The sequence below is a fragment of the Bombyx mandarina genome, chromosome 21 (genome assembly GCF_030267445.1).
Source record: "Bombyx mandarina strain Sakado chromosome 21, ASM3026744v2".
Classification (NCBI taxonomy): Eukaryota; Metazoa; Arthropoda; class Insecta; order Lepidoptera; family Bombycidae; genus Bombyx; species Bombyx mandarina.
This window is the reverse complement of record NC_143227.1, coordinates 14,057,624-14,070,696: the sequence shown is the minus strand read 5'-3', so window position 1 is coordinate 14,070,696 and position 13,073 is coordinate 14,057,624. Positions and strand designations below refer to the sequence as shown.

General features: G+C 37.2%; 1 protein-coding gene and 1 long non-coding RNA gene across 2 annotated transcripts in view; one reads left to right on the top strand and one right to left on the bottom strand.

Moving 5' to 3' along the window:
- The window catches only part of LOC149500554 (uncharacterized), a 274,194-nt gene extending 263,149 nt beyond the window's left edge, over positions 1–11,045 (top strand). Inside the window, exon 3 of the long non-coding RNA XR_016324915.1 lies at positions 10,932–11,045. This is a non-coding gene — a long non-coding RNA (uncharacterized LOC149500554). The remainder of the gene's footprint in view (positions 1–10,931) is intronic.
- On the bottom strand, positions 91–12,506 carry LOC149500553 (kallikrein-1). Its single transcript, XM_089736501.1, has 8 exons — positions 12,397–12,506; positions 8,481–8,502; positions 7,431–7,575; positions 6,937–7,073; positions 3,902–3,985; positions 3,624–3,715; positions 2,253–2,334; positions 91–342 (listed from the first exon to the last, which is right to left on the bottom strand). Exons 1-8 carry the CDS (start codon positions 12,442–12,444, stop codon positions 140–142), a joined length of 813 nt encoding a protein of 270 aa, XP_089592627.1. The 5' UTR covers positions 12,445–12,506; the 3' UTR covers positions 91–139.
- Positions 12,507–13,073: the final 567 nt, after the last annotated feature.

Below are 13,073 nucleotides of genomic sequence, written 5' to 3'. Positions count from 1 at the left end.
ACACGTAAGCTCATCTGTATATCTAATGCGCAATCGTAAACATTAGAATAATTAAATCTTTTCTAATTACATAATTCCAATCAAAACAAATTTATAAAGTACAAACAGTTTAATGGGGATAATTAACAAAAATCGCGGCTTAGTTCACAATCCTGACGGGATCGGCCTCCTCTTCATCTTCTTCCTCTTCCTCTTCCTCTTCTTCTTCATCTTCCTCTTCTTCGTCTTCTTCAGAAGATGAAGAAGATGAGGAAGATTCGGAAGACTCAGGTTCTTCAGGAGCCAAGGTGATGCCGGCGGTGGTCTCGATCCATTCGATGTATTCCGCGATAGGCACGAAGGCTGTGGATAACATCAAAAAACTTTGAACACACATTGCAAGGAGTCCACATTAACAGCATCTGTACTGGAATCGCTCAGACAGGTGACAACAGCACAACGAGATGCAACGTTGAGACAATGTTTGTCGAAATATGAGGTGTTAAAGTATTTTATCGAACTTGATGGATACGAGCTTACAGCTTATCTAATTTAAAGTTATTAGGAGCTCAACAACATCACAAATTCAATACCACACCATATACCTTGACATGAAGTGGATGTCGTAATGGTATTATGTAGTTGTTTGACGATGGTGCCTAGCCGATCTCACAATTTTTATTTATGCGTAATTAATTACAACTAGAGGTCCCGCAGTAGTCGAAATTCGACTATAGTTAATTGGAATTGTAAGTTTGTACACTATTATGATTCTATTTTATACTTCTATAATCACAAATTTCGTAAAGGCTACACTATAAAAAAAAAAGTGTGTGTGTCCGCTCCGACGCACGACTGGAGTTTACTGGATATAAAAAATTAAACGAAACAATACGAGAAATAGTTCTATATTACGACAACACGATACACTACAGATTATTAACAAATTAACGAGACACAAAACAAACGACTAACAAATATATGAAAATACAATAATGAGAGAAACGCGCGATCAGTACGAGGCTTTGTGGCGGACTGCCGGCGCAGCAGCCCGGCGTCACCTGCGATAACGCGGCCGCGCGTTGGCTCCTGATTGGCGCGCGCACGCATCACGCAATCAGGAGCCAATCAGGCGCATAACGCATTTCGTGTGACATGCTAGTACGATTTTGATTGGCGCGCGCACGCATCACGCAATCAGGAGCCAATCAGGCGCATAACGCATTTCGTGTGACATGCTAGTACGATTTTGATTGGCGCGCGCACGCATCACGCAATCAGGAGCCAATCAGGCGCATAACGCATTTCGTGTGACATGCTAGTACGATTTTGGTCCCCATAATTTTCATACCCCGGGCCTATATATGTAAATCGATTCTAAAGGAGTAAACTCCAAAAATATTAATAAAGACAAACAATATTTAATCTATTCTCCATTTGACCACAGACGTCAAGAACAAAAGTTTGACAGTAAATAGTATGCATGCGTGTGTGCGTCAAATACATGGTATGTAGTCTGTGTAATGTTTTCTTTATTGATTTAATGTCTTTTATGCATTCAGTGCATGTCAGTTAATTTCTTTTATGCATTATTTAAAAAAAATATTAGCATTGTGCACTTCTTCTTTATATTCTCTATAAGTGTGGAATATTTCATACTCCTCCGTCCGCGCAATTTTCGTAAAAAGGGATACAAAGTTTTTGCTTCACGTATTCATATATAGATTATAATTATTTCAGGTTTGACACGACTCAGGTTAAATTTAATATAATTCTTTCGTCGTGACAATCATTCGTGAACGTTCGTGATTTAAATACATATTTGAATACAAAAATTGGTATCTGTCTGCGGGATTGAAATACCGGCATACCTGCTTGTTACCAGTAGCCCAGGGTCTCAGACGTTATGATATGACTGTGTCTTCATGATACGACGAGGTTGCGTCTTTTTTTTAATTGCTTACATGGTTGGACGAGCGCACAGCCCACCTGGTGTTAAGTGGTTACTGGAACCCATAAACATCTACGACGTAAATGCGCCACCCACTTTGAGATATAAGCTTAAGGTCTCAAGTATAGTTACAACGGCTGCCCCACCCTTCAAACCGAAACGCATTACTGCTTCACGGCAAAAATAGGCAGGGTGGTGGTACCTAGCCACGCGGACCCACAAGAAGTCCTACCACCAGTAAAAACCGTCTGGTGTTCTGGTCTGGTTTTAAAAGAATGAAAGAAGACAACAGAATATTCAAACTAGTCATCAGTATACTCACTTCCAGCGCTGTTCTCGTCAGCACCGGCCAGGAGCACAGCTACTTGAACATCATCGCTGACAAGAGCAGTTCCAACATCGTACTATCAAACAGTAATTACATTTGAGCACATCTAATTGTAAGTAAAAAACAAAATTACAATTACAAGATCTGAATTATACGACATAACAAAAAATAAGAAGAATAAATCGCGTACGGAACATGGCAACTTTTAATATAAAAATAGTATTGCTAATATCGACGCTTGAAAAGCAAAAGGGACTAAGCAACTAACTGCTTTGTACATACATAAATGATAGGTAATAACCATTATCAATGTGCAAAAAAATATACTTCTAGGTCTATTAAAATCATTTCAATCCTACAGCTACTAGCTAGATTCTACTACAGCTGGATTCGTTAAAATATAATTTTTTTCAGGTACTTCAACTTTAAATTAGTCTACTGTAAAGGTCACGCATTGTTGCTAATTCATGTTTGCCTAATTGGACAGGAAAAAAGTGAATTACAAATTAAATTTTAAGGATATACAGATAGTAGAAAGCACTATTAGAAAATAAGAAAATAATCTAAATTGTGTTTTACGGATAAACTTTTCTTAGCTGTTGACTGATCGTTTATCAGACTTTTGGTTAACTTGTCAACGTTATTAAACTTAAGGTATTCGTTGATACAGGATCAAAAAATTGCATTATTTCGTGCATCTCGATTAAAAAAAAACAATTTGGATCAAATTTTTTGTTTTGTTTAAGGTATGGATGTTTAAATCTACCTGTATGTCTAGAAATGTTACAAGAAAAAGAGATATATCTGTTTAAAGAGTACACAAATTAATAATTAGGACATCTGTTGTTTTTCGTGGTACTTGCTTAGTTGCTAGCTACGTTATAACGTTAAACAAAGACCGGATCGGTCGCACGGGTCAAATGTCAATCATACCACATATATAGATATCAATAATACCACATAGTACCCGGGGAAGCTGATCTGGTAAATCCCTTAGCTTGAGATTATTGCCGGATTTCTTCTGTTTTATGATAGCTACTGGGCACATCGTCAACAAAGTCTGACCGGGAATTAAATCTAGTCAACAATTTCAAACACTAGCGCAGCTTTCATATAACACTGCGGAGGTACCTCAGAGGTCAAATGGAGTAATGTAAATTGAAAGTAGTATTGTCTGGCAAAAGGAAAGGAGGCCGCCACAGAACAACTTGGCGTCGCTGGACGGAGCAAAAGCTGGGCGTCTTGGGCATGACGTGGGGGGAGCTAGAACAGACTACCCAAGACCGATGTAAGTGGAAGGATTTGATTCGAGCCTTACACCCTAGCAGAGGGTAATAGGAAAAAGAGAGAGATTGAACCAAATACCTTGGAAGTCTGGCCTTCCTCGCTGGTGGCCTCAAGGAGACCGTCAGCGGGCACCACAGACACGTCGAAGCAGCTCAGTTGCTCTCCAGGTTCTGGGTGAAGGAACATGTTCAGACAATTTAATAATTAATTTTATGAACACACATTCAATTCTACATAACCAAATGTACCTACTTTTACAGCTTAATCTCGCAATTCGCTTAATCTTCAATTAAACAAACTACGTATGTTGCATTTTTTAAATATGTAATGAACTTATTAATATATTTTGTACTAACCGCCGTCGACTTCGCCAAAGCCGCAGACATTTCCGGATTCGGGTAGGTCCTCGCTGACAGACAATGCCACGGGAGAGATGAAGTCTAGAAAAATAATAATAATTACATAACCAACTCTGTACAAAATTTACTGATAATCTGTGACGTGATCTCGCAATTTGCATCCCTATGTCAGATTCGTCGGCTTCCCTCATTCTCATCACTGTCGCCGGAGGACGCAAATTGGCAGACGCTGTCCAGCAATAGACAAGCATGAGCTGATGATGACGACATATAAAAAAATGTTTTATCTTTATATTATTTTCTTCTACATTTAGTTCATACACGAATTCCAAAATTTAATGGCTTCTTCTCTTGGAAAGTGAATTCGGGCGCCAACGTGTCTGATACAGCGTCCAACTACAATAGTGATGCGACTGTAAATACAATTTTTTTTTCATGGTCTGGAAAATGCTCTCTCGATTTAGTGTTAAGTGGCTACAGGCGTTGATGGATTTACGACTATGCCCGTTAGGCCCGGGCTTAGAGCGGCATAATTTTAACGGGCGACAAAATTTTTGAAATGCCATAATTTCAGAGACGAACTATCGTACAGACAAACACAGTCTCCTTTGAAAATGAGTTCAGATTAATTTTTATATGAAAATAATTTAAAATACAAACGTGGAATCAAAATTAATGTGGGATTGGTAAGAACGAAACGTATCAAAAGAGTGTGGAACAAAGCATTTAAGAGTGAGAGAAAACGGTAAGGAAGGGAGAAGAGAATGACAGACAGAATGACAGAAAAAATTAAGATGGCGAAGACGGTTAAAAAATGAGCAAGGCGTACATAATAAAAGTGTTAATTATTTTTTCATTATTATTCTAACTGAAGATTTTGGAGCAGTGGAAGTTTTATTTTTATGTACTGCTATCCTTATTCTACATTAATAAAATTTATTTTAACATTAAGAGCGACGCGATAAACAGGGCTTAGGGCGGTATCAAACCTAAAACCATCATTGGCTACAGAGCCCCGTTGACATGACAAAGTCTTGGTCTCAATTGTACAGTACAACAGCTGTTCCAACTTCCAAACCGGAAAACATTATTGCCATGTGTTAGAAATAGGCAAGCCGGTAGCAGGACCTTACGCGTGCATATTGACTGATTCAGTGGTGCAGTGATTAGCGACTGTTTCCCTGGGGGCTGTGTGATGAACAGATTTGTTTGTTCTTTGTCTGGGTGCCTATATATGCATACATTTAAACGTATATAAGTATGTATGTCAGTCTCTGATATCCATAACACAAGGACATCAAATTTAGGGCCCCATAACTGCTCCCAGTTATTTATATATTTATTTATTACATTATTACAATAGACTAACAAACTAACAGCGCGAATGAAATTCGACATGATTTATAAAAAGCCTTTTAAAGCTGCGTAAGATTAATAATTGAAATAAGGTTTTCGATCTTTGAAATATCCGATGTCAATATAAATTGAAATCGTAAGTAACATCTCTAATGTGAACCATCCTTCTCCGTGACCCGCGTCACTTGGCACGAAATCCAGATCGGAACACTAACCATTGGCATTTTGATTTATTTAAATGTGTAAAGGCTATTTTTTTAAGCTAAAACATGGAGTTTTATTTTAGTTTTTTATTTTGAATAGAGTTATATTCATGTGTATCATGTAATTATGTCAATCATTACCTTACATATTATGGTAGTAGGTATTCTGATAGTTAGCCTTCGAGATTTACGTTACCGAATGTCTAAAGAGTTTTTGTGCTCTCAATTATGAGTATTAGTTCAGAGTTTCAAGAACGTGACGATTTGATTGCAAAAGGAAAGTATGGTAAATTCATTCATTTTTGGCTTTGAAATGAGCTCCCCTCCACGGTGTTTCCCGAGCGCTATAACATATCCTTCTTCAAAGGAGGCTTGTGGAGAGTACTTAACGGTAGACAGCGGGTCTGCCCCTGGCATTGCTGAAATCCATGGGTGACGGTAACCACTCACCATCAGGTGGGCCGTATGCTCGTCTGCCTACACGGGCAATAAAAAAAATCGTGCTGCTAAAATTAATACTTTTTACGGACGGTAGGGGCGCTGTTTAAATCTAATACATTCTTTCTTGATAGCGATACGAATACTTTTTCGATAGACATTCGTGCTCGCCGCTCAGATATGGACCCTTGTAATCGAGGGTTCGAATGCTTCGGAACAACGGCCAAGCTACCCCGACTTCCCGAATACTCTCGAGCTAATTACCAATTGCATCAGAAGAGAGCTATAGTCGAGTTACGAGATTCATTATTACATTTGTCCACGACTACATCTTCACGAATCTCACGCTCAACTCGAAACGCGATGTAAAAGTGTGACCTACATTAGAATGACGGATTTCACCTCTCGAATCTAAAAATAAAACCGTTTAATTACAACAGTGGCGCAACAGCAAGTAACGCATGTGGGTTTTACAGTAAAATGATTTTATTTATCTCCTTCTTTCCTACGGGAATCTTGGAATATCGTATCTCCTCAACCAGAACATTTGACTAATATTTTAATTAATTATCTTTACGTAGTTTGAGCGGACAATCTCATGACTAATCTATAAAGTTGTTATCGGGCCCAATCGATAATGGTGACTGCCGCCAATAGCTTGTGACAAATATAGTCATTATTACATAACTAGTGTCATGCCTAAAGGGCCCCCGAAAAGACGCTTCCCGGCAATGTTACCTGTGCCAGTTTTTTTTTTATTGCTTAGATGCGTAGGGAGCTCACAGCCCACCTGGTGTTAAGTGGTTACTGGAGCCCATGGACATCTACAACGTAAATGCGCCACCCACCTTGAGATATACGTTCTAAGATCTCAGTATAGTTACAACGGCTGCCCCACCCTTCAAACCGAAACGCATTACTGCTTCACGGCAGAAATAGGCAGGGCGGTGGTACCTACCCGCGCGGACTCACAAGAGGTCCTACCACCAGTACAAAAAAAAAGTTTGTAATACGCCCTACCATTGCTGAACTCACCAGTGGGTTGGACATCCCTGTTGATGCTGATGAGACCAATGGTGCCCGAGGGATGCAGACGGACTGCGCTAGTCTCCGTGACCAGGGACGGGTTAATTACCACCACCAGACCATAACGGACCCAGATGAAACGGACGCTGGAAGAGAAAGTAATATTATTTTAAAGTGTTATCTTTTAAATCTTTTTTATAAACGTTAATGTATTGGCAGACGATTTGAAGTAGAAAAGCAACCAGGTTTTAGGTAAGAGGACTTACTAGTGATACTTAGCCTGGTCAGATATGGCTACGAAATTCGAGCCACTTCTAGCGGCTTCTATTATGCCTAACTCATCCGTAGTATTTTTTGGCTTCGAAGGTAGATACATGATCATACGACCAACATGATTGAAAATACCTGTGAGCTCACCTACTAGTTAAGGTTACACTGAAATAGCCTCTCAAGGCTATCAGATTAGGTAGGAAAAAAAGCATAGCAAGTTTGACTGTGCTCACTCTTGGAGGCAGCTAGCGGCGCTGAGGACCCAGCGAGAGTGAATGAGGGAACCGGCGCAGGTGTTGAGCAGACCACTGGTCGAAACAGCGATGCGTAGATGGACCTGGTAGGGCTTGTCTCCGAGGGCAACCAGGGCGTTGGTACCTGTCATAGTTTTTAATACATTGAAAAAAATGAATTAAGCGGGTACGGAGGCCGTACATGTTTAGTCGTTGTGGCCTAAAGGATAAGATGTCCGGGGCATTCGTATCTAGCGATGCAACGGTGTTCGAATCCCGCAGGCAAGTACCAATTTTTATAATGAAATACGTACTTAACAAATGTTCACGATTGACTTCCACGGTGAAGGAATAACGTCGTGTAGTAAAAATGAAACCCGCAAAATTATCATAGATGTTTATGGGCTCCAGTAACCACTTAACACCAGGTGGGCTGTGAGCTCGTACACCTATAAAAAAAAGAAATAAGATAAATAAAAAAACATGACATGACAGTGCGAATGACTTTGTGTCTCAAAGTCGTTCTTTCTTCCAATTCTATTGGTTAAAAATTCTATTGGTTAACGGTTAAAAATTCTATTGGTTAACGGTTAAAAATTCTATTGGTTAACGGTTAAAAATTCTATTGGTTAACGGTTGTCAAATCGGAAATCGTGACTGATTCGCGTCAGAAATAGGCACAGTGGTTATAGCTACCGCTTTTAAAAATCTTGTCCACGTGAAGCTGAAACAGCCCCTTAGGCTATCAGCGAACAGGGAAAAAAAAGTTTTGATTTATTTATTTATTGCCAGATTCATTTTACGTTATTCAACATTAACATGATCGAAATTAAAACTACATTTACGGCTTGATCATCCGACTATTCCAATACTTTATAGTTTTTGACAGTCCACCATTGTAAAGTATTTGAAATTTCGGAACTAACACTATGACAACAAGGAACGCGAGATGACACCGTAAAAACTGTCATAATTGTTGTTGTGACTCGCGAAACCCGAACAAAATATTATATTCGTAATGTCTATAAATAACATAAAATATATACTTACTTTGCACACCGGTGCTACGCCCCTGTAAATAAATAAATTGCAAATTATTCAAACTATACATCGAGGGGTGAAATCATATTTGGTTTAGGCGGCATTCGCTTAGTACGCGACATTAAAATTTATCTTTGCAATTAAAGGTGAGCTTTATTTGGTATTAGCATCAACAGTTCAATGTTTTTAATTGTTTCAATTCACTTCAATTAAGTTTACTCTATTTAAATAAGTAATAAAAAATAATAATAAATAGTTACTAACAATCACGCCACGTTAACTGATCCCGTGATAAGTTCGTAAAGAACTTGTATTACAGGTACCAGATAACGGATATAAATGTAAGATTTTTATTATACACATACATATATTTAATATACATACCTGAAAAAGACATTTATATTTATCATACAAATATCTTCCCTTGGCGGGATTCGAACCCGCGACCCCCTTGTGTAGTGACCATGTTACTTACCACTACACCAGATGGCCGTTTAAAAATAAAGCAGTTTTTTTTGTTATTTGATATTTTTTCCAAATTTTAAACTTTAAATGGCTCTCCTTGTAAAGTTGCAAAAATGTCGCCTCAACCCAACAGCTTTTCATATATTAAATTTGTTATAAAAACATATGTTACATCAGTGGTTCATGAAAATCAATGCGAAAACTATTTGAAATATAATAAATGACTTGAGAAATTTTAATTTCAAAACCTTTTCAATCTAATGTTGAAGTAATTGTCAACCACAGAGTATGATGCAGAAAGTGTGTTTGGCTTCATTAAATGTCTGAATAGCTGTAACATTATCATTACATTATTGATATTTAAATATATGTCCTTTTTTCTATCGGTAAGTACATCGCGGTTAATTTCTTTCCTTAGACTATTCTTGTTCGTTTGATGGTTGTCTGAAAGAGTTCGCTCTTAGCAATAAGACCGCCCTGTACTTTTGTATTGAACGTTTTGCTTTTTGAAGTGAAAACTTCTTTAGAATCGTTGTGATTTCAAACCGGATGCAACGGAAAAAACGACAGGTAAGAGACACAAATACAAAAATGTGTAGGATGAAGCCAGCAAAGAATGAGACAGAAATATACATACTATTTAATACAGCGCCATCTGTGAGATTTTTTAATACTAACGTGTGTATGAAAGCTCTTGTAGTGAATTTTAATTTAGGATTATACGTGAAATTAAAATATCAATTCACAGAGGGCGCTACCTTACAATTATTTACTAATGACAAAATTTTACATATACTTAAGACGTTTAGGATAACTGTATTTTAATTTTGGAAGGTTTCACTTCTACCACGTGTGAATTGCACAGATGTTTTTTTTTTTTTATATTAGTATAGAATAAAGCATCCTCTAATCTAAATTTGTTGAGTCAGTTAGTACGCGGAACTTCTTCACGCAACAATAGCCAGGATCATTACCCGTAAAGTTTTTAAGGTAGCTATGGTATTTCCTATTTAGTGTAAAAAATGCGTACATGATAGAAGATACAATTTATATTTTATTTGTCAACGTTTCCTAACATTAAAATCTTCCATGAAGCGAGAGACGAGGCTTCTAAACGCGATTTAGGCTCTATTCACTAATTTAACAAACATTTATATTTCATTTGATTGACTTCCACGGTGAAGGAATAACATCGTGTAATAAAAATCAAACCCGCAAAATTATAATTTGCGTAATTACTGGTGGTAGGACCTTTTGTGAGTCCGCGCGGGTGGGTACCACCGCCCTGCCTATTTCTGCCGTGAAGCAGTAATGCCTTTCGGTTTGAAGGGCGGGGCAGCCGTTGTAACTATACATGAGACCTTAGAACTTATATCTCAAGGTGGGTGGCGCATTTACGTTGTGGATGTCTATGGGCTCCTGTAACCACTTAACATCAGGTGGGCTGTGAGCTCGTCCACCCAACTAAGCAATAAAAAAAAAAACACGTTGATTCTTATAGCGTTCGAATTCTGAAAATCGTTATTAGAATCATAATCATGTTATATTTAATTCAATGATTAAAAACAGGAAATCAATGTTAAAATCTCTATCAAATGGATAATTGATAGTGTAATCTCTAACGCAAGGTATTAACATAATGAATTATATTTAAGATAAGATATAAACGAGTATATCTTGTACAGTAGCCCGAAGTGACAAGATAACATGAAATTATACTAATTAGGTTTCTCTGGGAATGATAAATCCTACGTTTTTCAATTTATAATCCATAAATCCTACAAGTATAAAAATGATGTACATATCGACGCTTGAAAGGCAAACGTGACTAAGCGCCAATAACTGCTTTGTACATCAACGATAGGCAATAACCATATTCGATGAGCAAAAAAAATATATTTCTAGGTCTATTAAAATTATTTCAATCCTACAGCTAGATTCGCTAAAATAGAATTTTCTTCTTTCTTTTCTAAAATAGAAAATTAGAATTTTCAGGTATTTCTCATGTATATTTTAAATTAATTTCAACTTTAAATTAGTCTACTGTAAAGTTCACGCATTGTCGCTTAGTCACATTTGCCTTTCAAGCGTCGATATGTATATATATAATTAATTACCCTTACGCCTGGATCTATCAACGTTGATCATAAGCTGCTGGGGCTATAAACTTGAAACTTTGGCCTTAGGTGTCTTTTACTGTATCCACTAAATAAGTTTTATTTATTTATTCCAGTCGCTTATGAGTCAATATCAGACATGAACGAAGAGTGGTATGGAAGTCGTTATTATCAAAGCAAGAAACACTAAATTCCACAGACCATCTTTAAAAATCAAAACTACTAGTGCATGTATATTATTAGCCTTTTGTATTTTCTATTTAGCCTCCAAGAGTTTATTCAATGTTCGAAATTGTATAAAGATAGTTCACGCGGGTGTAAGCTATGGGGAAAGCCTAATAGAGAAGATTAAAAGGTTCAATACACAATTACAATACACTTAGACTTTGACCTCACGTCTTGACATTGTTATTAACCTCGTGATGTCCGTAAGCATTGAATAGCATGCCGTAATAGGGGTGCCGTGATCTCGACTGCGAATCCAAACTTTAAAACTCCAAATTACGCGGTGGGACATCAAGATTATATAATAAAAATATTGAAACTCGATTGATCAATAGTTCTAATGTAATAAGGTTCCATGGTGAAAACGATTTCAATCTTCTGTCATTGTATTTTTATTTTAAGTTGTTTCGTTACAAGCACAAATCCTACCAAAATTAATAAATAACTGTGTCAATCCTAACACCGCGGCAGATTATAATACTTTTTCGCGTAAGGTTTTTAATGAAGTCAAGCTAATGAAATCGCCGGGACTACGCTATGTAAGCTGTCCATGTTTATTAAGCCACAAAAAAAAGGGAATAATCTCACTATTATAACAAAACTTTTCTTAGGTTTATTAGAAATCGATATAGCAAGTTTTCTTTCCTTTTTCTCCTCTCCGCTGGTAGTTTAAGGGACTATTACAACTACGTCTGTAACCTAGGGCTATTGCTTGCAACTTGAGATAATTTGCAAGCACTAATTCTAGCAAGAACTTTCAGTGAGCGAATATTCTAGAATCCCGTATGTCAGACTACAGATGTCTGTGGTACGATAACGTGTTCAATAAAATAAAAAACATAACAATAATGTAATTAATTCTAGCCTTTTAATAGCCATCGGGTTGGATAAAGTCCCTGAAACTCACTACAACTAAAAAAAGGCATTTAATCTCTCAATAATCATTCAAAAAACTCTCTGAATAAAAATACAATTCTTAGTCCAATACGTCATTCGAATGTAATTTATTATCATTATTTGGATTTAAAAAAAAAATCATACCCTCAGTGGCTGACGAGTATACGTTAATAATGTCAATTTCTGATTCGTACGTATGTATAGACAAAATATTTCCTCACCTGTACCAGAGCAAGACCGCACAATAATACAAAAGATAGAACCTTCATCTTGCGAGAGAGTCCGAAACACTAAAGCTACAATGAATTATTGGTCTATATTAAATCGAAACTTATCTTTGGAACGTCATTACATACTAATCAACTGATAGATCTGATAGATTAATTATTTCGATTCACGGATAATTAGGTATGTACATGATTTTAATCCTATGATAATTCTTTTTTTAAATTGAAATAAACGGCGAGGGATATTCGGATTAATCTTTTTTGGTTATGTAAGTATGTAAGGAACTACTCTATTATATTTAAAATATGTTTGGTTGAACAAAATAACTGTTTTTTTTTTCCTACCTATTCTAGTAACCTCTAGGGGTTATTCTAGATTCGCCGAATTAGTAGGTGAGCTCACGGGGCTCAAATCTGATGACGTCGCTAACACGAACCTAGCAAGAGTCGTGCTTCGCAGAACCTACCACCGGATCGGAAACGCGACACTGAGAAAATCCGGCGAGAAACTCGGTGGACTGTGTCTGTGGGTTAATTTACTCGCCGAGCCCTTCTTCGCAAGCGACGGGTTCGACTAGAACAGTGATTCTCAAACTTATTTCTTTTACCGCCCCCTTTGAAAATCAATTATTTTTCAGCGCCCCCCATTTTTTATACACCCTTAAAACTTT

Excerpts from the sequence above, each read along its gene's own strand:
- LOC149500553 (XM_089736501.1), bottom strand. The coding sequence starts at position 12,444 with ATGAAGGTTCTATCTTTTGTATTATTGTGCGGTCTTGCTCTGGTACAG. Across the intron at positions 7,576-8,480 it reads GCGTAGCACCGGTGTGCAAA|GTACCAACGCCCTGGTTGCC; the intron begins GTAAGTATATAT and ends AAACTATGACAG. Across the intron at positions 3,986-6,936 it reads CAGGGATGTCCAACCCACTG|ACTTCATCTCTCCCGTGGCA; the intron begins GTGAGTTCAGCA and ends TTATTTTTCTAG.